At 39.8% G+C, this 27,884-nt stretch overlaps 1 protein-coding gene across 1 annotated transcript; it reads right to left on the reverse strand.

The window, feature by feature from the left end:
- Positions 1–2,309: 2,309 nt before the first annotated feature.
- LOC127844486 (translin-like) lies at positions 2,310–25,645 on the reverse strand. The gene is made up of 6 exons (XM_052374754.1): positions 25,513–25,645; positions 18,550–18,643; positions 17,729–17,825; positions 8,009–8,124; positions 6,764–6,843; positions 2,310–2,983 (listed from the first exon to the last, which is right to left on the reverse strand). Exons 1-6 carry the CDS (start codon positions 25,588–25,590, stop codon positions 2,771–2,773), a joined length of 678 nt encoding a protein of 225 aa, XP_052230714.1. The 5' UTR covers positions 25,591–25,645; the 3' UTR covers positions 2,310–2,770.
- Positions 25,646–27,884: the final 2,239 nt, after the last annotated feature.

Consider the following 27,884-nt stretch of genomic DNA (forward strand, 5'->3'; position numbering starts at 1 on the left):
ATTATATATATAATTTACCTTTAACTCAGTAGTTTACCTAATATATGTAACACTCACAAAGTCAATATTTTAACTTAAATAGAGCTCTTCAACTGCCACTATTAAAGTAAATATATTACCTCAAAACATGGCTATTAACATTACAACTGCCACCAACTCAATGACTAACCTAAAAATCATGCACTTCATCTGCAACAAAATCAGTATCTTTCATCTGTAAAGGGCTCTGCTAGAAGGGACTATGGGGTTAGATACGGCACGCAAGCTTCTCACCTCTGTCAACTTGGTTAACTGCCAACTACAGATACATGTGAGAATGGTTAGGGGTCAACCTACCAGACACAGACACATGTGAGAATGGTTAGGGGTCAACCTACCAGACACAGACACATGTGAGAATGGTTAGGGGTCAACCTACCAGACACAGACACATGTGAGAATGGTTAGGGGTCAACCTACCAGACACAGACACATGTGAGAATGGTTAGGGGTCAACCTACCAGACACAGACACATGTGAGAATGGTTAGGGGTCAACCTACCAGACACAGACACATGTGAGAATGGTTAGGGGTCAACCTACCAGACACAGACACATGTGAGAATGGTTAGGGGTCAACCTACCAGACACAGACACATGTGAGAATGGTTAGGGGTCAACCTACCAGACACAGACACATGTGAGAATGGTTAGGGGTCAACCTACCAGACACAGACACATGTGAGAATGGTTAGGGGTCAACCTACCAGACACAGACACATATGAGAATGGTTAGGGGTCAACCTACCAGACACAGACGCATGTGAGAATGGTTAGGGGTCAACCAACCAGACACATGTGAGAATGGTTAGGGGTCAACCTACCAGACACAGACACATGTGAGAATGGTTAGGGGTCAACCTACCAGACACAGACACATATGAGAATGGTTAGGGGTCAACCTACCAGACACAGACACATGTGAGAATGGTTAGGGGTCAACCTACCAGACACAGACACATGTGAGAATGGTTAGGGGTCAACCTACCAGACACAGACACATGTGAGAATGGTTAGGGGTCAACCTACCAGACACAGACACATGTGAGAATGGTTAGGGGTCAACCTACCAGACACAGACACATGTGAGAATGGTTAGGGGTCAACCTACCAGACACAGACACATGTGAGAATGGTTAGGGCTCAACCTACCAGACACAGAGGCATGTGAGAATGGTTAGGGGTCAACCAACCAGACACATGTGAGAATGGTTAGGGGTCAACCTACCAGACACAGACGCATGTGAGAATGGTTAGGGGTCAACCAACCAGACAGGGTTTTCTCTGGGTACTTTGGTTTACTTCAACAGCATGAAACAGAGTGTAGGACATTAGCCCTCTGGGACACTAGCCCCTAGGACAAAAGCCCCTAGGACATTAGCCCCTTTGGACATGAGCCCCCTAGGACATTTGCCCCTTAGGACATTAGCCCCAACCTATTTTTACATTCATCTTTTAGGTATTTAATTGCATCTTTTTTTAAATTAATCAAATTAATGGTTTTTTTTTTTTAAACAGCAACAACAACACATTATGTTACTTATGTATCTAATTATAAGGTAACTTTAGACTTCTGGATGGTGTCAGATAGCAAAATGTTTGCAAAATAAATAGAGTCCAAAGAAAAAAATAGTAAAGAAATTGTCAAAAAAAACACACTAAAATGTACGTGTGTGGTACACGCTATATATTATTGTATTTACATATGAAATTTAAAAAATGGAATAAAAATGCTTACTTTTAAAATAAATAGCTAAAAAATGAAGGTTTATTTCAAAATCAGTCCTAACTGTGTGGCTTATAAGTTAGATACGAGTCCCATAAAAACACATCCTCTGGGAGGCAAGGACTTCACAAATCGTGACATATGAAATCGCAAACATTGACATGAGGTGCTAATTTGCCAAATATGTCAAAGTACGGATATGTACTTGCCACATACTTAATATCTTACATCAGAACAGGATTAAATAATTGCAATGAACTCACTAGCTAATATAAAGGTTTGAAACTCTAGAAGCCCACACAATTAAGGTGTATTAGATTTTACAGCTATAGCTGTTAGAATTATGAATCAGTTATCTTATTTGACTTGAGAAATTCATTTAAAAAAGTAATATTTCTCAAGTAGAACAAACTTTGATTAAGGTAATTGTTACAAAAGTATCAACGCATGATCACAAGAATCGCTTAAAATATGACCATTCGACATCCATTTTGATTAAATACCGGTAACTGCACAAAACACCAAGGAATTACAAATGCATGCAATAAGTAAATGATGTTTAATTATAGTGTCTGCTATACATTATTATGATCATGAAGAAACAAGTGTATAATATGAACGAAATAATCACATTTAAACAAAAGTGATACAGCACTGAAACACTTCAGATTCTTTTAATTGAAAATAAAAAATAGACTTAGACACAAGAAAACATAATCCAGTTTAAAAATAAAAACAGTCTATCAATAACCAGATTGTCCTAAATAACAAACTATTTTGTAAAGTTTGAATAAGCCATCGATCTTAAAGTAAACTGTGTAGTTTTTTAAAAGGCATTACATGCAGAATTACCTGTTGAATGTATTAATGTTGGTAAATTACATGTACTTGAGACACTTGCATATGCATATTTAATTTAATTTGAAAACTGTGTTTCTACTGACATGGTCTTAAAAAAGTTAACACAATTAATAAAAGATTCACGACTGTGAGTCCAGAGTTCGTTCATTCAGCAGGCTTCAAGCCCCTGATTGTCAGGTCATACACCACTTCCTCCACTTTCTTGAGATCATACTTCAGACCATCAAATCTCTTGCGCAGTGAGTCATTTTTCAGATTCAGGAGGCGAAAACCAGAGTCCAGTTCGCCGACGAATTTGGCAATTCTCATTGGTCGCCCGTAATCTCCCGCTGTCACTGCATTCACTGCCAACCGGGACTGAAACAGCAATAGAGAAAATAAAATAAAGAATAGCATCCAAGATGCAGCTGTGTAGAGACAAGATGTAGGTAAGCAACATATTGTTGTGATTGTGCCAGAAAAGAGTACTCATTCTTATAACTAATAGGGTGGTGTGTTAGACGAGTGGTAACACTCTGGTCTACCATTCCAGGTAATTCTCACGTGTATCGGTGCTATACACTGAGCACGTAAAAGAACCAAGGGATCTATTCGCAAAGAGCTAGGGTATCGCACCGGGATTCCTTGTAAGGACCCCATTGGAAATAAGTGCTTGCACTTTCATGGGTTATCCTTGACTGCAAGGTCAAAAGAAATACACAAACTGAGCCTCGCTCTGGGAAAACAGTGCTTAATGCATGTGCATAAAGTGTGGTTCTAGATTAGCCTGCACAGTCTGCACAGGCTAATCAAGCAGAACACTTTCCGCTTTTGTGAAATTTCTTTTGTTGAAAGGAAGATTCCTTTTGTCAAAAAATCCAGTCTAGGCGGTGAGTGTTGTCCCTGATCATCCTGATTAGCACAAGCTATTCTGCGGCAACATTTTACGCATATGTATTTAGTCCCATTTTCCCAGATTGCAACTTAATTTTATTATAACAAAGAGTGTTAAAAATAAATTATATTTCTATTAGTTCATAATGATGTCTGCATGGTGGTTCATATTAGGAATGGCAAAATTATTTGAAAATTCGATTGAATGGTCAGTATTAGAATAACAGAATTGATATTCAGTTATTCGCATTTTTTTCAAACGTAATTGCCCTACCGCTTACTTATTGGCATCCATAATCACTTGGGATTAACATGTTTGATGTGACGTTCTTTGTGTCAAACTGATAACGTGGCCGTATCAGCGATGATTGCGCAATGCAATATACACACTCTAAGAAAGGCCCCTAACTGTTGTTTGTCAATGGGTTTGCCAATTAACGGCTTTAATTGACTGGTGAATATTAATTAAGTTTCTGTGATCACAGTATGAACAGCCGTTAAAAGGTGTGAATTACTCAAATTGCACAATGCAATATACACACTCGGTGAATTATTCAAACTTAACAAATGATATAAATTCAAAAAGTTAATTTTTGGAGAAAACTTCAGAACAATTATTTGTGATAAGGGATCATAATTTAAATCTGATAATGCCAACAGCCCCTTCAGAAGTATGGAAATACTTTACACGGTCTGTGGATAAGAAGACCGCAACGTGTAATGTGTGTAAAGTTAGTTTTACATATGCGCGGTCTACTACAAATCTGTGGAATCATGTCACTGTTAAGCATCCTGGTTCACTGGAAAGTGCTAGTAATAAAGTCAAACAGCTATCAATTAAACAGTTGACTGCTACTGGTAGTTTTGGTGTTAGTGGGTGTTCTAGTGATGTGATTGCAAGTAAGATTGTGTTTAAGATTGTGGTCGATTACCTCCCATTAAGTTTTGTGGATTCAAAAGGGTTGAAAGAGTTTCTTTTCAAATATAGCTCCACATTACACGATCACTTGCCGAAATACTATTCGTGTGCGTATTTCTGAATTGAACGACATCAAAAGGGACTCCCTGGTGAAACGCTTGCAGTTCGTGCAGAGTGTTGCTATTACAACGGACATATGGACTTCAAATGCAACTGACAGTTATCTAACTGTCACTGAACAGCACATTTCATCGGATTGGAAGATGGAGTCCAGTGGTTCTTTATATAAACGTACATGCTATTGTTTCTTTAAAATTTCAAATAATAATAAAATTCTATGACATGATGTTTTTCCTTCTATTTGTGATGACATGATGTTTTTCCTTCTATTTGTGCCCGATTACAGTATCGGTCATAGTATTAGCCGACAGCGATACGATTATTCGATGGCAACGTTAATAAACAGCCTCGTATTCAGCAAACAGATATAAGTTACAAAACAATGTGAGTTAACACAGAACAAGTTTCACTTTTTTCTTATATATTTCGCCTAAAGAGGCTTTTTCAAAGTTGGTTTTTATAATTAAGCTTTATTTTCTTTCTATTTCTCAACACAACAATTATATTAAATTGTATTTCTGTGTCAATATAAATAATTCAGCATTATGTATCAACCTGCTCAGAAATAATAATAATACACTGTACATGATTTGGAGGGGAAAGTCACATATGATATTTGAAAACTCAACTATATTGATTTTACGGACAAAGCTTGTGGATATATAGGTCCAAAATGGCGAATTTTATTTAGCTTGCCAACACCAGTAAATCTTTAACAACAAGATAACCATAAAGCATTGAATCTTTCTCATAAAGATTCCCTCAAGCTTAAGTCATAGTAAAACTCTTTTTTATATAATTGAACCAGGCTTGGGGAAAACAGGGCTTAATTCATGAGTGTAGTGTCCTCCCCTTTAAGTCTGTGGTGTAGTGTCCTCCCCTTTAAGTCTGTGGTGTAGTGTCCTCCCCTTTAAACCTGTGGTGTCGTGTCCTCCCCCATAAGTCTGTGGTGAAGTGTCCTCCCCTATAAGTCTGTGGTGTAGTGTCCTCCCCTATAAGTCTGTGGTGTAGTGTCCTCCCCTTTAAACCTGTGGTGTCGTGTCCTCCCCTTTAAGTCTGTGGTGTAGTGTCCTCCCCTATAAGTCTGTGGTGTAGTGTCCTCCCCTATAAGTCTGTGGTGTAGTGTCCTCCCCTATAAGTCTGTGATGTAGTGTCCTCCCCCATAAGTCTGTGATGTAGTGTCCTCCCCTATAAGTCTGTGGTGTAGTGTCCTCCCCTATAAGTCTGTGGTGTAGTGTCCTCCCCCATAAGTCTGTGATGTAGTGTCCTCCCCTATAAGTCTGTGATGTAGTGTCCTCCCCTATAAGTCTGTGGTGTAGTGTCCTCCCCTATAAGTCTGTGATGTAGTGTCCTCCCCCATAAGTCTGTGGTGTAGTGTCCTCCCCTATAAGTCTGTGGTGTAGTGTCCTCCCCTATAAGTCTGTGGTGTAGTGTCCTCCCCTATAAGTCTGTGATGTAGTGTCCTCCCCCATAAGTCTGTGATGTAGTGTCCTCCCCTATAAGTCTGTGGTGTAGTGTCCTCCCCTATAAGTCTGTGGTGTAGTGTCCTCCCCTATAAGTCTGTGGTGTAGTGTCCTCCCCTATAAGTCTGTGGTGTAGTGTCCTCCCGTATAAGTCTGTGGTGTAGTGTCCTCCCCTATAAGTCTGTGGTGTAGTGTCCTCCCCCATAAGTCTGTGGTGTAGTGTCCTCCCCTATAAGTCTGTGGTGTAGTGTCCTCCCCTTTAAGTCTGTGGTGTAGTGTCCTCCCCTATAAGTCTGTGGTGTAGTGTCCTCCCCTATAAGTCTGTGGTGTAGTGTCCTCCCCTATAAGTCTGTGGTGTAGTGTCCTCCCCTATAAGTCTGTGGTGTAGTGTCCTCCCCTATAAGTCTGTGGTGTAGTGTCCTCCCCTATAAGTCTGTGGTGTAGTGTCCTCCCCTATAAGTCTGTGGTGTAGTGTCCTCCCCTATAAGTCTGTGGTGTAGTGTCCTCCCCTATAAGTCTGTGGTGTAGTGTCCTCCCCTATAAGTCTGTGGTGTAGTGTCCTCCCCTATAAGTCTGTGTAGTCTGCAGTCCAGTGCAGGCTAATTTGGGACAACACTTTCCGCTCTTATAGAATTTTTACTTTAAAGGAAGTCACATTTAGGCAGCAAAAACCCATTCTAGACAGAAAGTGACATCTCCCCTATTAGCCTGTTCATACTGCACATGCACTTAATTTGCCACTACATAATGTGAATCCCATACTAGTTCACTTGCAAGCTGTAGCAGTCCCATGAGATAATCCTCAAGGTCAATGTGGAATCCCTCCTCACGAAGCACTTTCACTGTCAACAAAGCATTGAAAAACATAAGTCAGGCAATTAACTCAGATGCAAAGTGAAAATGGCAATGTGCAAACAGCATAAAACCAGAACAGCCTGTGAGTAACTCACTAGTATCTAAGGGTTGAAAATGAAGGATTTAAAACTTCAATCTAGTAAAAAAGGTCTTTAATTAAATCAACTTTGTAAGGGATTACAAATGCGTCAAACTAGGTACCTAAGTGGTAAAGGGTGCAGCTGTCCATTTTTTACTAATTATCAAAGTAATGAGGAAACGTGCAGGGAAAGATAGTAGGTTCTTTTGATTCTCCACCTCCTTCATATGTAGTTTAAGGCAACACAAAACGTGAAAATCTGTGGAAGTTGTATGTGGATCGTGCTCAGTGAAAAGGTGGTTTAATGCATGTGCCTAAAATGTCGTCCCATATAAGAATGTGCAGTACGCACAAGCTAATCAGGGACAGCACTTTCCGCTTTTATGGTATTTTTTGTAAACAGAAAGTCTCTTCTTAGCAAAAATCAAGTTAAGCCGGAAAGTGTCGTCCCTGATTAAACTGTGCTAACTGCACAGGCTAATATGGGTTGACACTTCACGCACATTCATTAAACCCCCTTTTCACAGAGGATGGCTCATATGTTTTTAAGAATATTCAATGTCAAATGTGTAGAAATTGCTTTTAAATCTTAACAACAAGTTTAAAACTAAGACGATCACAAGATTTATGTATTCACTGGTAAAGAAATGTTACTAGAATGGTTTTGCTTTTTATTCTGCCTCTGAATGTTTTGTGATCGTTGATCATTTTTCCTTGAAGATCATTTTTAACAAAGTGAAAAAAGGAAAAGGAAATCAGTAAAATTGTTGTGTTTGGGTACTTTCCTATTGCAAATATAGGGGGAATTACACAAATGTGATGTACCTTAGGGAATTCTTTCTGGACTTGGGTATGCAAGTGTGAACAACTATTAGTAGTTTTGAATACAAGTTTATCTGGCAAGGCTAAGAGAACTGGAAACACAAACCTTGAAAATATTTTATGAAAATCTAAAAGGTTTCTAAAAATACAGAATTTTCTTATCAACAACTAGAAAAATATAGGAATAAAAGATTGGTCAATGAACTGGTATTCATACAAAAAGTGTGTAATAATTATTAATAAATAAATACCCCCAATGAGTGTAGCAACATCTTGCATGGAAATGACGGACTCCGTTTGGAGGTAGGTGAGAAAGGCTGCCAGGAAGGCCAGACGCTGAATAAGGAACCTCCACTGATCACTGTACCTGAAGTAAGCATGCACTTCATTGAGTCTAGTTCTGGGAAAGCTGGGCTTTATGCTTAAAGTTTTAGTTTTAGCCTATCTATTTTAGCTTGATTACATCGAAAGCCTGAGGATTATTGAAACCGTAATTCTGTTTCCTCGGACTAAGAACCGGTACTTGGTGTCTTTGTGGGAGATCGAAAGAAGTCTCCCACAGTTGGGATTTAACCCTTGACCTTCCGGTTGCTAGGCAGACACCATATCCACTTCGCCACAGCAACCTAGTTAATGCTTGAAGTATTGTCGTAGATTAGCCTGTGCAATCCCCAAAGACTTATCAGGGACAACACTCTCCGCCTAGAGGGACAACACTCTCCGCCTAGAGGGACAACACTCTCCGCCTAGAGGGACAACACTCTGCCTAGAGGGACAACACTCTCCGCCTAGAGGGACAACACTCTCTGCCTAGAGGGACAACACTCTCCGCCTAGAGGGACAACACTCTCCGCCTAGAGGGACAACACTCTCCGCCTAGAGGGACAACACTCTCCGCCTAGAGGGACAACACTCTCTGCCTAGAGGGACAACACTCTCCGCCTAGAGGGACAACACTCTCCGCCTAGAGGGACAACACTCTCCGCCTAGAGGGACAACACTCTCTGCCTAGAGGGACAACACTCTCCGCCTAGAGGAACAACACTCTCCGCCTAGAGGGACAACACTCTCCGCCTAGAGGGACAACACTCTCCGCCTAGAGGGACAACACTCTCCGCCTAGAGGGACAACACTCTCCGCCTAGAGGGACAACACTCTCCGCCTAGAGGGACAACACTCTCTGCCTAGAGGGACAACACTCTCTGCCTAGAGGGACAACACTCTCCGCCTAGAGGGACAACACTCTCCGCCTTGAGGGACAACACTCTCTGCCTAGAGGGACAACACTCTCTGCCTAGAGGGACAACACTCTCCGCCTAGAGGAACAACACTCTCCGCCTAGAGGGACAACACTCTCCGCCTAGAGGGACAACACTCTCCGCCTAGAGGGACAACACTCTCCGCCTAGAGGGACAACACTCTCCGCCTAGAGGGACAACACTCTCTGCCTTGAGGGACAACACTCTCCGCCTAGAGGGACAACACTCTCCGCCTAGAGGGACAACACTCTCCGCCTAGAGGGACAACACTCTCCGCCTAGAGGGACAACACTCTCCGCCTAGAGGGACAACACTCTCCGCCTAGTGGGACAACACTCTCGGCCTAGAGGGACAACACTCTCTGCCTAGAGGGACAACACTCTCTGCCTAGAGGGACAACACTCTCCGCCTAGAGGGACAACACTCTCCGCCTAGAGGGACAACACTCTCCACCTAGAGGGACAACACGCTCCGCCTAGAGGGACAACACTCTCCGCCTAGAGGGACAACACTCTCCGCCTAGAGGGACAACACTCTCCGCCTAGAGGGACAACACTCTCCGCCTAGAGGGACAATACTCTCCGCCTAGAGGGACAACACTCTCCGCCTAGAGGGACAACACTCTCCGCCTAGAGGGACAACACTCTCTGCCTAGAGGGACAACACTCTCCGCCTAGAGGAACAACACTCTCCGCCTAGAGGGACAACACTCTCCGCCTAGAGGGACAACACTCTCCGCCTAGAGGGACAACACTCTCCGCCTAGAGGGACAACACTCTCCGCCTAGAGGGACAACACTCTCCGCCTAGAGGGACAACACTCTCCGCCTAGAGGGACAACACTCTCTGCCTAGAGGGACAACACTCTCCGCCTAGAGGGACAACACTCTCCGCCTTGAGGGACAACACTCTCTGCCTAGAGGGACAACACTCTCTGCCTAGAGGGACAACACTCTCCGCCTAGAGGAACAACACTCTCCGCCTAGAGGGACAACACTCTCCGCCTAGAGGGACAACACTCTCCGCCTAGAGGGACAACACTCTCCGCCTAGAGGGACAACACTCTCCGCCTAGAGGGACAACACTCTCCGCCTAGAGGGACAACACTCTCTGCCTTGAGGGACAACACTCTCCGCCTAGAGGGACAACACTCTCCGCCTAGAGGGACAACACTCTCCGCCTAGAGGGACAACACTCTCCGCCTAGAGGGACAACACTCTCCGCCTAGAGGGACAACACTCTCCGCCTAGTGGGACAACACTCTCGGCCTAGAGGGACAACACTCTCTGCCTAGAGGGACAACACTCTCTGCCTAGAGGGACAACACTCTCCGCCTAGAGGGACAACACTCTCCGCCTAGAGGGACAACACTCTCCACCTAGAGGGACAACACGCACCGCCTAGAGGGACAACACTCTCCGCCTAGAGGGACAACACTCTCCGCCTAGAGGGACAACACTCTCCGCCTAGAGGGACAACACTCTCCGCCTAGAGGGACAATACTCTCCGCCTAGAGGGACAACACTCTCTGCCTAGAGGGACAACACTCTCCGCCTAGAGGGACAACACTCTCCGCCTAGAGGGACAACACTCTCTGCCTAGAGGGACAACACTCTCCGCCTAGAGGAACAACACTCTCCGCCTAGAGGGACAACACTCTCTGCCTAGAGGGACAACACTCTCCGCCTAGAGGGACAACACTCTCCGCCTAGAGGGACAACACTCTCCGCCTAGAGGGACAACACTCTCTGCCTAGAGGGACAACACTCTCCGCCTAGAGGGACAACACTCTCTGCCTAGAGGGACAACACTCTCCGCCTAGAGGGACAACACTCTCTGCCTAGAGGGACAACACTCTCTGCCTAGAGGGACAACACTCTCCGCCTAGAGAGACAACACTCTCCGCCTAGAGGGACAACACTCTCTGCCTAGAGGGACAACACTCTCTGCCTAGAGGGACAACACTCTCCGCCTAGAGGAACAACACTCTCCGCCTAGAGGGACAACACTCTCCGCCTAGAGGGACAACACTCTCCGCCTAGAGGGACAACACTCTCCGCCTAGAGGGACAACACTCTCCGCCTAGAGGGACAACACTCTCCGCCTAGAGGGACAACACTCTCTGCCTAGAGGGACAACACTCTCCGCCTAGAGGGACAACACTCTCTGCCTAGAGGGACAACACTCTCCGCCTAGAGGGACAACACTCTCCGCGTAGAGGGACAACACTCTCCGCCTAGAGGGACAACACTCTCCGCCTAGAGGGACAACACTCTCGGCCTAGAGGGACAACACTCTCTGCCTAGAGAGACAACACTCTCTGCCTAGAGGGACAACACTCTCCGCCTAGAGGGACAACACTCTCCGCCTAGAGGGACAACACTCTCCACCTAGAGGGACAACACTCTCCGCCTAGAGGGACAACACGCTCTGCCTAGAGGGACAACACTCTCCGCCTAGAGGGACAACACTCTCCGCCTAGAGGGACAACACTCTCCGCCTAGAGGGACAACACTCTCCGCCTCTAGGGACAACACTCTCCGCCTCTAGGGACAACACTCTCCGCCTAGAGGGACAACACTCTCCGCCTAGAGGGACAACACTCTCCGCCTAGAGGGACAACACTCTCCGCCTAGAGGGACAACACTCTCCGCCTAGAGGGACAACACTCTCCGCCTAGAGGGACAACACTCTCCGCCTAGAGGGACAACACTCTCCGCCTAGAGGGACAACACTCTCTGCCTAGAGGGACAACACTCTCCCCCTAGAGGGACAACACTCTCCGCCTAGAGGGACAACACTCTCCGCCTAGAGGGACAACACTCTCCGCCTAGAGGGACAACACTCTCCGCCTAGAGGGACAACACTCTCCGCCTAGAGGGACAACACTCTCCGCCTAGAAGGACAACACTCTCCGCCTAGAGGGACAACACTCTCCGCCTAGAGGGACAACACTCTCCGCCTCGAGGGACAACACTCTCCGCCTAGAGGGACAACACTCTCCGCCTAGAGGGACAACACTCTCCGCCTAGAGGGACAACACTCTCCGCCTAGAGGGACAACACTCTCTGCCTAGAGGGACAACACTCTCTGCCTAGAGGGACAACACTCTCCGCCTAGAGGGACAACACTCTCCGCCTAGACTGGATTTTCATTGAGAAGAGACTTCATCAAAACAAACAAGAGCCACTTTGAAGCCATATATTTGACCTTTGACCTTGAAGGATGACCTTAACCTTTCACCACTCAAAATGTGCAGCTCCATGAGATACACATGTATGACAAATATCCAGTTGCTATCATCAATATTGCAAAAGTTATGACCAAGGTTAAAGTTTTGGGACAGACACACATATGCAATGACAGACAGACACATAAAATGACAGACAGACAGAGGCGAAAAGCAATATACCCCCAAGTACTGGTATTCGAAACGGGGGCATAAAAAGTCCATAAAAGAGGATTTTTTCGTTGCAGATTACAGGTAGCCTGTGCGGATGACCTTAAACTAATCTGGTATGATATTTTAGGCAAATGCATTAGGCCTTGCTTTCCTAGAGCGCACTTCCAGATAACCATTTTGTCCAAGTTTGATGAAACACAAGTTATAATAAATATTGCCATGAGAGTGGTTACAAGGCTTTTCTTAGATGTCCTGATGACCTAATTTTTTGACACATGTGACCCAGATTTGAACTCCCCTTAGAATGTGTCGAGATAAACATTCGACCATGTTTCATTACGATAGAGACATAAATGTGGCCTCTTACTTATTAGAGTCAATAACCCTCCGGACTCAAGTAATTGCCCAAGCAAACTACTGAACATAAAAACACTATTTACAAAAATCTTTAAAATCCAGCGTTTACAAGGATTCAACAAATGTTTAACTTCGCAATTTGGTATCATGGCTTTGATAAAAATATCTCTTAGTGAAGTCAATAGAGACTCTTCACTTGATATTATTTAGAGACAGTTTGGGTGTCTTGAAATTTTCAAAAATATGTTTAAAACACTTTTTAGTTACATTTCTTTGCAATTAAGAGCTATATAGAAAGAGAAAGGAAAGAATTAAGACTAGCCAATTTTATTAAGACTAAATGATGGTAATATGTAAATAAACATGTATCATCAATATATATTTATATGAACCTATTGCATGGCATATGCTGTAGTGGAGTTGTTGGAGCATTTTTTACTTAAAGATCTAGTGTTAAATATTAGGGAATCCACTATCAAGGCATGACAATATTTGGCAAATGTAGGTAAAATGGTACCTACCGGTCAACTAATTATATGAGCTCAGATATCGTGTAATAAAATACTTATCTGTATATTAGCCTTGTTCTGGCAAAACTGACTTAAATGCATGTGCGTAAAGGTTCGTCGCAGATTTGCCTTCACACAGGCAAATTTGGGATGATACTTTCAACTTTTATGGAATTTTTCATTTAGAGAAAATCTATTATAAACAAAAATCCAGTCTAGGCAGAAGGTGTTGCCCCAGATTAGCTTAAGCATTTCATAACCGGCAACTTATTTACCAACAAGAAGGCCATCAGCCCTAGGACGCTCACCTGAGACCCTAAAGAACTAAACTATTCTGACCAAAGTGGAGTTAAAAATAATGAAAGTACTTTATGAAACATAAATATTTAATTTTTTGGCCATTTTTTATTTTTTAACTCGGCTGAGATATCATAAGAACAAATAGAACAAACGTTCTGACCGAGGTTCATGAAGATTTGACAAAGAAAGTGACTTCTAGAGTCAGAAGATGCTTTTCCAAAATATTACCTAGGCAGAGATTTTGTGTTGTGATAAAGTTCTATGAAGATTGCCAAATAAATGTGGCCATTAGAGCGTTAACAAGGTTTCTTTATAGCCATGTAAGAAAACCTGCCCAATGGGGCCATGTTTTTCATTATCATTACAACAAAATTTTATCACCAAAGATTAGGCAAGATTGGACTGTAATTGTCACTTTTAGGGTGTTAACAAAGTTTAACTATAGCCATATAAGGGACATTGTCTCAGCCCTTAAAGGGCATGTTTTTCAACAGACAGGAACCATTTAAAACTTGGCCCAGATATCATTAAAACAAATATTCTGAACAAGTTTCATGAAGATTGGACCAAAAATTTGACTTTTTTTGAGTGTTAACAAGATTTCACTACAGCGATATAAGGAAAACTGCCCCGCCCTGTGGTGGCTATGTTTTTCAATGAACCAAAACATTTTTCAAATTCTGTCCAGATATTATTTGAACAAATGTTCCTACCAAGTTTTATGAAGATTGCAATAAAATATGACTTGTACAATGTTAACAAGATTTTACTATAACTAGTACTATAGCCATATAAGAACGAGATGTGTTTGTGAAAAACTATGACCCCCCACCCCCATATATTTGACCTATGACCTTGCAGAATGATCTTGACCTTACACCACTCAAAATGTGCAGCTCCATGAGATACACATGCATGCCAAATATCAAGTTTCTATCTTCAATATTGCAAAAGTTATGGCCAATGTTTAATTTTGATGCAAACCAACAAACCAACAAACAGACAGGGCAAAAACAATATGTCCCCCAGTATAGACTGTGGGACATAAAAACCGCCCCGTCCCCTGGTGGCCATGTTTTTAAACAGACCCCTCAGTTTTGAACTCGGCCACAATATCCTTACAACAAAATATTCCTATCAAGTTTCATGTTGATTGGGCTTAAAATGTGGCTACAGTGTTAACAAGGCCCTGCCCTCTGTTTTTCAACGGACCAGAACCATATTTTAACTCGGCCACAAATGTTATAACAAAGTTTCATTAAGATTGGATGATAAATGTGTTAACAAGGTAAATATTGATGACGCAAGACGGACTAAGACGATCACAAACGGAGAAAATTAGGACCATTTCTTATGCAATACTATCAACCCATGCGATAGACAAAAAAATCTTACTGGTCCGATAACTTTAAAAAATAAAAGCTGCGCCATGAGCGCATGATACGCCCGTCGTTCGCCAATGAAGTAGTAAGGTAATAAATAACCCTTTGAATCATTTTTTTACTTCAGTTTATTTGTATTTGAATACATGGTTTATTTTATAAGTACATGAGCATGGAAATCACGAAATTTTGACGAACAAAGTCCCATAACTCTGGAACGACAATTCAGAATTCCATCAAAAACGAAAGGGGATCAGGGTTTATCAATATTAAGATTGTGTTGAAATTTGAAAAAAATCCATCGAAGGATATTTGAGCTACAGTAGGACATTCAATGAAATCACGAAATTTTGACGAACAAAGTCCCATAACTCTGAAACGACAATTCAGAATTCCGTCAAAAACGAAAGGGGATCAGGGTTTATCAATATTAAGATTGTGTTAAAATTTGAAGAAAATCTGTCAAAGGATATTTGACGTAGCGTACGACATTAACAGACGGACGGACGGACGGACGGACGGACAGACGGACGCGGGGTATACCATAATACGTCCCGTCATAGACGGGCGTATAAAAAATCCATCGGGGGATATTTGAGCTACGGTAGGATACATGAACAACAATAACATTTAAGGTCACAGTGACCTTGACCTTAGAATGAATGACCTTGAAATGACCAGTGGTCATCTAAGTGTGCTTGCAAACCTTCATGTCAAGTTTGAAGACTCTATGTCCAAGCATACCAAAGTTATAACAATTTTAACATTTTAACATTTAAGGTCACAGTGACCTTGACCTTCAAATGAATGACATTGAAATGACCAGTGGTCATCTTCTAGTACTGGCCAATCTTTATTTCAAGTTTGAAGACTCTAGGTACAAGCATACCAAAGTTATAACATGAAATAAGAACTTTAACATTTTTACATTCAAGGTCACAGTGACCTTGACCTTCAAATGAATGACCTTGAAATGTCCAGGGGTTACTTACTAGTTCTGGCCAACCTTCATGTCAAGTTTCAAGACTCTAGGTCCAAGCATACCAAAGTTATAACAACTTTAACATTTTTACATTCAAGGTCACAGTGACCTTGACCTTCAAATGAATGACCTTGAAATGTCCAGTGGTTACTTACTAGTTCTGGCCAACCTTCATGTCAAGTTTCAAGACTCTAGGTCCAAGCATACCAAAGTTATAACAACTTTAACATTTTTATATAGCTACAGTAGGACATTCAATGAAATCACGAAATTTTGACGAACAAAGTCCCATAACTCTGGAACGACAATTCAGAATTCCGTCAAAAACGAAAGGGGATCAGGGTTTATCAATATTAAGATTGTGTTAAAATTTGAAGAAAATCTGTCAAAGGATATTTGACGTAGCGTACGACATTAACAGACGGACGGACGGACGGACGGACGCGGGGTATACCATAATACGTCCCGTCATAGACGGGCGTATAAAAATCAGGACCTCATCGGATTTTACCAGACCTCCTTCTTCTTTAACCAAACAATAGAACATAACATTAATAGAGTTTATTTTTATTATCGATGTTCCCAATGTTTAAAAATTTCAAATACAATACAATAACAACTTAATTTAAACCTGTTCTATAAAAAAAGATAAAACTTTCAGTTAAAAGTGAAGACAGCTTTGTGATTTTTTTATACATTACAAGTAATTGTGTAATTGTAAACAGCAATATCAAACACTGGTACTCTCAGAAGGGGTAATCACGTGACAAGATGGCAGAACGTCAGTGCCGAAACAGGTATTTTTTGCAACTGCATCATCTTTATTACTTTTGTTTAATTTTTAAATGCCGCTCACTTTATAGTCATATCAGTTACATAGTGGTAAGTGTTTACTCGCTACATTTTATTTTAGAGGGGCTGTAATTTTGTTATCCTGGTAAGAAATTTCTGAGCAAATGAATACGAGATATACAATGTAGAGCAAATATGTATACGAAATAAACCATAATCACTTTTTGACTGGTTGCTTAAAGCCATTTTATTTTAAATTTAAATAAAATAAATATAAACCAGTCCGTTTTTTTGTTTTTTTCTTAGTTTTGTGTTCATTTTTAAACGTATTACATAATTTTTTTGTCGGACACAAGGTCAGACAGGTTCGGAAATATTATCGAACCTAAATATTATCGAAGCAAATTTTATCAGATATGTCTAAGGTCTGACGCCCTTTGCATGGGTTGCTTGAATGAATGTGCTCTCTGAGGATTAACCAATTTCTTTTTTCAAGTGTTAACAAAGGATTTTCATATGTCATTTGAATAATTGATAACATATCAGAGCCCCACACTTCATATAATATACAGCAATCCATATAAATAAAGGTAGAAGAGAGGAGCAGAAATGGGAATACAAGTAACTGAAATGGGAATAAAAGGCACAACAAGAGCTGTTTCCCATCAAAAGACATTTGCCCCGAAAAACGTTTTTTTTCGAAACTTAAATGCATATTTCGAAACCTAAACGCAGACCCTAAGTTCAAGGTCAAGGTCAAAGGGGTCAAAATTTTTGTGCATATGGAAAGGCTTTGCCCATAAACACATGCATACCAAATACATGTGTGAAGGTTACAACTGAAGCGACATAGAAGCTATGAGCATTTTTCGAAACCTAAATGCAAAAGTGTGACAGAAAGACAGACAGACAGTGCGATCACTATATGCCCTCCTTCGGGGTCATACAAATTGGAATACAAGGACCAGAAATAGGAATACAAACTTACCTGTAGTATTGACTGTCGGGAATCTTCCCAGCAAGGATCTGCATCCCTTTCTGAATATTTCCAAACAATGGTGTGATGCCATTGCAAATCTCTTGCACTGTAAAGAACAATGATTTATGTGCTCACATTGGCACATCATAGGAATAAACATTCAATGAAGAAATGAACAATTAGACTTGTTTACCTACATATTGTGAGGGTTAAGTGTGATACATGTAGATCTGTTAAGCAGAAGAACAATTACAAACTGCACCCTTGATTGGTATCACATGGTTGTCATTAAAACTATTGATAAAAGTTTGATCACTTAAAAGAAAACACAGTATAATTTTTAAGGTTTAAGGAGTTAGGATTGAAGAGGTGATATGCACAATATTATTGATAATTTTGGCATTTAAAAACAATATTTGTTTAGGTTAAATTGGTAAGTAATCAACATGTTTTGTATGGTATTTAATTTTTATATTAAAAATTATTTACATTAACACATTCCCAAATACATAAAAGAAATATGGTATGCATTAAGGTTGTAAAACATTCAATGTATCTACTATACATGTACATGCTTGTGTCAATGTCATTGCGGTAATGGATTTACACATTAAAACACCAAGTATACCACTCATTCAAGACAATTTTTCTAACAAGAGCTTGTCACAATAGTCCATGATGATTCCAGTATACTCCACTTTACTTCGTAGCAGGAAGTATAATATATGACTTAATAAAATCATTACTTTTTCAATTATCTACAAAAATTCATAATGTAAGGTTTCCGAAATGATGGGATTAGGGACCCATCACAAATCTACAAGCTTTACCACATTTGATGCCATCTGACTGATGCACTGTTTGGATCTGTGTGAGAATTTCCCTTGCAGACTGTTCTAGATCTCTAACGATGGTCCTGATTTCCTAAAGAAAAGTTTTAAAAACAATTGAAAAATATAATAGTTTATAACAACACAGCTATTTGAAACAAAACTTTCTACAATCTGAAATTTTTAAAAATCCTCTTTAAACTAAAACTTGAATTCTTTCGCATGACATGCCATCCATTGACTGTGAACAAAATTAATGTACAGAGTCATTTTAAAATCTCACAATGAATGACATATTTATTGCCCTGACAAGCTCATTTATGGCTGTTTTTGACTTTTGAACTCAAAAGTGTGACCTTGACCTTGGAGACATCGACGTAATTCTTTCGCATGACACACCGTCCAATGATTGTGAACAAATGTACCGAGTAATTTTTTAATCTCACAATGAATGACATAGTTATGGCCTGGAAAAGATCATTTATGGCCATTATTGACTTTTGAACTCAAAGTGTGACATTAACCTTGGAGTTATTGACGTAATTCTTTCGCATGACACACCACAGTCTAATGATTGTGAACAAATGTACCAAGTAATTTTAAAATCTCACAATGAATGACATAGCTATGGCCCGGACAAGCTCATTTATGGCCATTTTGACCTTTGAACTCAAAGTGTGACCTTGATCTTGGAGATATTGACGTTATTTCTTTTGCATGACACAAAGTCCATTGATTGTAAACAAATACACCGAGTAAGTTTTAAATCTCACAATGAATAACCTAGTTATGGCCTGGACAAGATCATTTATGGCCATTTTTGACCTTTGAACTCAAAGTGTGACCTTGATGTTGCAGATATCGACATAATTCTTTCGCATGACACATCGTCTAATTATGATTAACAAATGTGCGAAATGATTTTAAAATCTCACAATGAACGACATAGTTATGACCCGGACAAGCTCATTTATGGCCATTTTTGACCTTTGAACTCAAAGTGTAACCTTAACCTTGGAGATATTGACGTAATTCTTTCGCACGACACACCGGCCATTGATGGTGAATAAATGTGCCAAATTTTTTTAAAATCTCATAATAAATGACATAGTTATGGCCTGGACAAGCTCATTTATGGCCATATTTGACCTTTGAACTCAAAGTGTGACCTTGACCTTGAAGATAGCGACGTAATTCTTTCACATGACACACCGTCCAATGATGGTGAACAAATTCGAAAAATCATTTTAAAGTCTCACAATAAATGACAAAGTTATGGCCGGACAAGCATTTGACCTTTGAATTCCAAGTGTGACCTTGACCTTGGAGATATCAACGTACTTTTTTCGCACTACACACCGTCCTATGATGGTGAACAAATGTACTTAGTCATTTTAAAATCTAACAATAAATTACATAGTTTTGGTCTGGTTAAACTTTCGGTTTAAAACGCACTATGTGACCCTGTAACCTAGTTTTTGATCTGGCATGACCCATATTCAAACTTGACATAGACATCATCTAGATATAACTTCTGACCAAGTTTGGTGTAGATCGAATGAAATTTTGGGACAGACCGACCGACAGATAGACAGACAGATGGACCAACAAAGTGACTCCTGTATAGCTCCCATTACCAATGGTAATGGGGGTATAATGACGCAGAAATTAATATATTTTCAAATGTTATTAAAAAAGCAAATAGCTTAGTAGCTTAATGATTCTATACCAAAAGAATCAAGACATTGAACCCCAGCCTGGGCTATCCTCATGTCATGATGAATGGGCTTCTAATGCAACTACGAATCAACTGATGAATATTTCTTTTGACCAGAGTCATTGAATGGCTGTGTTTCATAACACTTCACAAAATGGGACCAATGTGTAAAATACACATGTATTGCATAAAAAGCCCAATGTGACTGTAGTGTTTCTTTAAAGAATACATGTACACTGTTTAATTTTAACACCATTTAAAGAACAAGATTTCTGGCTCAAACACCATTGAAGAAAGTTATACTGATTTATTTACATTTGTACTCTTCAAGCATACAAATTGAACTCCTAGGCCCGTATTCACCAAACAATTCTTAGACTTAAGTCTAAGAATAAAGAAAATTCTTTAAATTAGAATATTCAAGAATTTCTTTAATTTTGAGTCAAACTCTGCAGTAAACATCTCTATCTATATTATTCTTTGTATAAAACATTTTGTTAATGACAAAATCACCAGTGGGGGCTTGTATATATTCAAACACTGAACACATTTTTCTTGGTTCTAAGTCTATTCTTTATTCTTAAGTCTAAGAATTGGTTGGTGAATACGGGCCCCAGTTGTACATGCTGTTGCAGAGGCATTGCCAGTGACAGCTACACCACAAGCCATTCTTTTCTTTAAACCAATGAATGCATGATCAACCAGGGCCCTCTCTTGACCCCAGGGGAAGCCACCCACATCCCTCATGAGGGAGCATTTTTGGGCCAAATACCTTTTACAAGGGATTTTTTCACTTAGTCTCTCATTACTTCATTTTTTTGGTACATGTTTGCACTATATTCATTACTTTTTTTATAATTTAGTATCTTTGACACTCATATTAGACTATACTGTAATGATGTATTATAAAGTGAATGTCAATATAATAAAGAGGGGAAACTTCTGTTGTTCCAGAAGTATTTCTCTCCTATTTAACACACATACAAAGTTCTTTATTCATGGCAAGTTACCATTATCAGTGCTCAAATAATTATTGAAAAGACAAATTTTCTTCTCTCATCTCTTAGTATCATAACAAGAATCAGAATTTCTTCATAACTCCTTCATAAGTAGATGATTTTGCACAGACTCTAAAATTCAATTTCCATCAACTTGTCATTTGATGACGCACTCGCCGATGCCTGTGTGTGACTGTCTGTTTGGTTTTTATTAATACAATCTAATGCAGTTTCTTTAAACACAAAATCTATTTTTTGCAGGAAGAAATCGTTTTTTTTCTTAAGCTTTTTTCGGTATGACTTATCATTTTATTATCCGGTAACGGTGTAGATGTATACATCGTGCAGGTGCGCGAAAGGTAATATTACCCGTCTACAGCTGTATGAATAAGGCTAGGAAACACTAACAATATCTGTTCAGCATTAAGGGTTTTGCATTTGTTTGTTGTGTTTTTTTCTAGGGGGGAATTTTTTCCACAAAATAGGGGAAAGAAGTATACTTTTTTCATGGGGGAAGCCACCAACATTCGGCGGTAAAAAGTGCAAATCGAGGGCCCTGTCAACAAATACATACTCAAACATCAACCCATTCATTCACTCACAATTCATAACAAGGGCTGTTTGTAAAACATGCATGCCCCCCATATGGGCTCTCCATTGTAGTGACAGCCATTGTGTGAGTATGTTTTTGTCACTGTAACCTTGACCTTTGACCTAGTGACCTGAAAATCAATAGGGGTCATCTGCCAGTCATGATCAATGTACCTATGAAGTTTCATGATCCTAGTCATAATCGTTTTTGAGTTATCATCCGGAAACCATTTTACTATTTCAGGTCACCGTGACCTTGACCTTTAACCTAGTGACCTGAAAATCAATAGGGGTCATCTGCGAGTCATGATCAATCTACCTATTAAGTTTCATGATCCTAGGAATAAGCGTTCTTAAGTTATCATCTGGAAACCATTTTACTATTACGGGTCACCGTGAACTTGACCTTTGACCTAGTGACCTCAAAATTGATAGGGGTCATCTGCGAGTCATGATCAATGTACCTATGAAGTTTCATGATCCTAGGCATAAGCGTTCTTGAGTTATTATCCGGAAACCATTTCACTATTTTGGGTGACCATGACCTTGACCTTTGACCTAGTGACCTCAAAATCAATAGGGGTCATCTGCGAGTCATGATCAATGTACCTATGAAGTTTCATGATCGTAGCCATTAGCGTTCTTGAGTTATCATCCGGAAACCATTTTACTATTTCAGGTCACCGTGACCTTGACCTTTGATATAGTGACCTGAAAATCAATAGGGGTCAACTGCGAGTCATGATCAATCTACCTATCAAGTTTCATGATCCTAGGCATAAGCGTTCTTGAGTTATCATTCGGAAACCATTTTACTATTTCGGGTCACCGTGACCTTGACCTTTGACCTAGTGACCTGACAATCAATAGGGGTCATCTGCCAGCCATTATCAATATACCTACGAAGTTTCATGATCCTAGGCATAAGCGTTCTTGAGTTATCATCCGGAAACCATTTTACTATTTCGGGTCACTGTGACCTTGACCTTTGACCTAGTGACCTGAAAATCAATAGGGGTCATCTGCGAGTCATGATCAATCTACCTATCAAGTTTCATGATCCTAGTTCTTGAGTTATCATCTGGAAACCATTTTACTATTTCGGTTCACTGTGACCTTGACCTTTGACCTAGTGACCTGAAAATCAATAGTGGTCATCTGCGAGTCATGATCAATCTACCTACAAAGTTTCATGATCCTAGGCATAAGCGTTCTTGAGTTATCATCCGGAAACCATTTTACTATTTCGGATCACTGTGACCTTGACCTTTGACCTAGTGACCTGAAAATCAATAGGGGTCATCTGCGAGTCATGATCAATCTACCTATCAAGTTTCATGATCCTAGTTCTTGAGTTATCATCTGGAAACCATTTTACTATTTCGGGTCACTGTGACCTTGAGCTTTGACCTTGTGACCTGAAAATCAATAGGGGTCATCTGCGAGTCATGATCAATCTACCTATCAAGTTTCATGATCCTAGACCTAAGCTTCTTGAGTTATCATCCGGAAACCATTTTACTATTTCGGGTCAAAGTGACCTTGACCTTTGACCTAGTGACCTGAAAATCAATAGGGGTCATCTGCGAGTCATGATCAATGTACCTATGAAGTTTCATGATCCTAGGCCCAAGCGTTTTTTGAGTTATCATCCGGAAACCACCTGGTGGACGGACCGACCGACAGACCGACCGACGTGTGCAAAGCAATATACCCCCTCTTCTTCGAAGGGGGGCATAATAACAAATTAAACCATGCATTTATCAAACAATCTGGACAAAGCTTATTTAAAAAAAAACATCACAAATGAAAAGATTTTACCCATGACAATAAAATAGCATGCTGCTTATACCTGTAATAATCTCAAACAAGTCCCATTATTTGTCCGCTTGACATTAAGGAGCAACCAAAGTGGCTTTTAATCAATTCCAGTTTATAGGCCATTTTATACCAGAATCATGATACACATGCCAGTATTGATGAAATTAACTTGCATCCGCGGGGCAAGCAACAGTGTGTTGTCTCTTATGAACATTATTTAGGGTTATTGTCTTTATTTTCCCGCCTAACTGAACAACAAACAACTTGAACACTTGTAACCACAGTTTCCAATGAGCTGCTTATCCTGACAGATCACCATGCACATGAAATTGCGGCAAATAGTTGTTTTCTCTTTCCATGATTTAACAAAATGTCATTGAATGTTTTGTATCCCTGTCGCCAATTGTAGTGTTTCTTCAAAAGAATTTACTATTTAACACCATTAAAAGAACACCATTTTACATTGAAGGCTCTAACATCATTGAAAGTTTCACTTGTTTATTTACATCCCTACTCTTCAAACATACAAATCAAACTCCCCGTTGAACAATGCTTTTGCAGAGGCGTTCATGCCGGGGCTAGCTGTGCAAGCAGGCATGGCAAGTAGTACATATAAACGGACTCCCAGAACCTTTGATAATTTTTGCTATGGCGGCTCTGGGAGTCCATATGCACTCCTTCATACACACGCGTGCAGTTCAGCGCACGGAATCAGTGCGTTTCACTAAACAGAGTTACAGACGTCGTTCGAGACAAATTGAGGAAAATAATTAATAAACTTCATAACCATGTTAAATTTACCTGAATGGAAACCTACGGATGTTAGCCTTTGCATGCATCCGATAAAAACACGACGATGTTTCAACACACTTTTCTCCCTGACATTGTTATGTTTAAATTTGAAACAGTGTATTCTGTATCGAAAACCACATCGTTATTGACTTTTTGGCTCCAACACATAACGCGACGTACAAAATATTGGTGTAATGCAACCTGACCTATATTGGGTCAATTTTCCAATATGGCGGATACAGCGTACAAAACAAAACCTTAGTCAATACAAATCAATTATTTCTTGCTTTAATGGTACCATTTGGATGAGATTGTGGTTTAGATAGGTAAATTTTAAAATTGTTGATAACATTTTGCACCCATGGACAAGAGAGAGCGCATTGCAACTCTCAGCCTAAGCTGAGAGTTGAATTATTGCAACTAGCATGGCCAGTACAAGCCACAGATCAGTGATATTACACTTACAGTATTACATTGAATTCAGTGTTATGGGGGGCAATGAAACACTTAGTTATCCATGCCATATTAGCGAGGGGCAATTATTAATTTTGAATCCAATGTATTGATTGAAAGCTGGACACTTTTTACAACTTCAATAAATAATTTTCTTTGAAATAAAACATGTTTTATTTTAATGTAATAATATAACCCATCTTCTTATATCGTGAATATATAACAGTAGTAATGTTGGCGAAAATAGCACTTCATTGGATTTTGAAAAACTGGTGTGATTTTGACCAGAAAAATTTGTCAGTGATGAGTTGACAGTTCTCTTAAAAATGGTTAAACTTTTGTTGCACTGCAGTCTATGTCAGAGAAAACTGATCGATTAGGAATTCACAGATAAAGTAAATAAATTAAAATTTTCGTTATGAATTCATGTACGTAATTGAGTAGTTTGCAATTTATCATGTTAATCATAATGCTTAAGATTTCGATAACTGGTGAACTGTGAATCCACGCCAATAGTGTATCAATGACCTAATGTTAGTATATAAAACATCATTGACACCATCCTTCTCAGACTAAGATTCAATTATATACCTCCCTAAGTTGTTGTTCTTCTTCCAAATAGCGATTGAACTCTGAAAATATTTCAGTAACATTGTGTTTATCACTCATGCTTGTTTATTTTGTTGTTGTTGTTGTTTTGTTGTTGTTGTGCTGCATATCGGTTATAAACCACTAAAGAGTAGATCTATTGGTTGTCCTGTCAGGTTGTCGATTTTATTTTTTTCACAGCAGACAAGTTAAGCCATGTTGGACAACAGTGAGGCCATTTGTCTTTGATTAGTCACGTGTCGATATGGCTAATTGTATGTAAAAATTATATATATATATTTGTGTCGTGTTCTGATTAAACTGGACATAATGCATGTGCGTAAAGTGTCGTCCCAGATTAGCCTGTGCAGTCCGCACAGGCTAATCAGGGACGACACTTTCCGCCTAAACTTGATTTTCGGTAAGGAGGGACTTCCTTGAAACTAAAAATACCATTAAAGCGGAAAGTGTCGTCCCTGATTAGCCTGTGCGGACTGCACAGGCTAATCTGGGACGACACTTTACGCACATGAATTAAGCCCAGTTTTCTCAGAACAAGACACATATATACTCTGGCGGTATCGCTATATCCGCGGGAATAATTTTGAGTTTTCTTAAAAAAGTATTGTCGTGTAAGCCATGTTTACCGGTATATTGTGTATATGAACAGCCATGTTTACCGGTATATTGTGTATATGAACAGCCATGTGTACCGGTATATATGTGAACAGCCATGTTTACAGGTATATTGTGTATATGAGCAGCCATGTTTACCGGTATATTGTGTATATGAACAGCCATGTTTACCGGTATATTGTGTATATGAACAGCCATGTTTACCGGTATATTGTGTATATGAACAGCCATGTTTCTTTTGTAAGGTTTCTGCTTACTAAGCAATCCTCCTGTTGTTGGCTAAGAGAACATATTTGTGTGTTTTTTTCTGCTATCCGTTGTAATCGATAGTGGATAAACATATTCTATTATTATTATTGACTTCCTTTAAAATTACATTGTGTAAATTTATATTACTTATAAAAAAAATAATAAAAAATGCCAGTGTATTTATACACACGGAGAAATGCGTGCACGATTATTTTAGTAGTTATCACATCATTTCAGTGTTTTAAGAGAACAAACTTGCAAACAGGACTACGGATTGCTATATATACAGCCTTACTTCTGAAATAACTATGCTTCTGGATTATTCATCTAAAACGAATAACATTTTATTGTTTTCTTCATTAACATACTTGCATATAAAGCATATTTATGTTGTGTTCCACCAAAATGGATCAGTTAATGTTCCTAATTTTTTTGTTTCTGTGTAATATACTGTGCCATCCTGGGTTGGATTTTTAAAATGGAGCGTTCTAAAGACCTTCTTTTAAGACACCAACAAGTATTAAATCTACCAATTAAACGGACTCGAGAGTGTTTCAATCATCCGTCACGACTTTCCATGAAATTGAACTATATTTAATATGTTTTAAATCAAGACGAAATATCCATTAACACTATCGAGGATCATAAAGCTGTGGTAATCACATTGCCCTGCTTGTCAAAGACAAAAACAGTCCCCCCACTTTACCACTTCTTTGATTTTGAGAGGCCATATCGAGAACGCTTGCAATACCTAGGCCTACTAGCTCCAATGCTAGTGGAACTAACAGTATATGAAACAATGTTTGTGAGTTTTTCTATCTATATTCAAAGTACCTGTTCAATGCGTTAGGAACAGTGTATGCACCAATTCTGTCTTCGTGGTGAGATACTTTACACTAAATTCTTAGAAATTATTTAATATGGTTGACATCCCATAATCAGACAACGATGTGTCTGGGTTCGATTTAACCCCATGGAGCGTTCTTGATATCTTCTCTGAAAATACAACAAGTAATGATTCTACCAATGAAACGGACTCAATGTCTAAATTAGCCATAGGTTTTACTTGAAATCGAACTTAAATAAATAGGTTTTACCTATGGAGAATGTCCATAAACAATATCGTGAGAAAACATGATAAAGCTGGGGTCACCACGTTCGAATGCTAGTTAAAGACAAAAACGTTTCCAGTAATTAACAATTGTTTGATTTCGAAAGGACTTGGTGAGATCGCTCCAATGTACCAGGGCTACTTGGTGGAAAAACTACCAGTATATGAAAGATTATTTTTGAATTCGTACAGTGTATTGTCACAGTACCTGTTCTATGAATATGTAAGAATATTAAAATAATTGAATTCAGGTGTTAGCAACACTGCGTTCCCAAATGCTTTTTAGTGGTTAAATAAATTACACTAAATTCATTTTTTTAAATAGTGTCATTGTTTTTTAATAGTTTTGTTTTCGCCATGTGACTATATTGGTCTACGT

The sequence above is a fragment of the Dreissena polymorpha genome, chromosome 9, assembly GCF_020536995.1.
Source record: "Dreissena polymorpha isolate Duluth1 chromosome 9, UMN_Dpol_1.0, whole genome shotgun sequence".
In the NCBI taxonomy this organism is placed as follows: domain Eukaryota; kingdom Metazoa; phylum Mollusca; class Bivalvia; order Myida; family Dreissenidae; genus Dreissena; species Dreissena polymorpha.

What these genes read in the sequence shown, in the direction of transcription:
- LOC127844486 (XM_052374754.1), bottom strand. Translation starts at nt 25,590, where the DNA reads ATGAGTGATAAACACAATGTTACTGAAATATTTTCAGAGTTCAATCGC. An exon ending in CCCGACAGTCAATACTACAG is followed by an intron (nt 8,125 to 17,728) that starts GTAAGTTTGTAT and finishes TGCTTACTTCAG; the next exon opens with GTACAGTGATCAGTGGAGGT. An exon ending in TACAGCTTGCAAGTGAACTA is followed by an intron (nt 2,984 to 6,763) that starts GTATGGGATTCA and finishes TTGCTGTTTCAG; the next exon opens with TCCCGGTTGGCAGTGAATGC.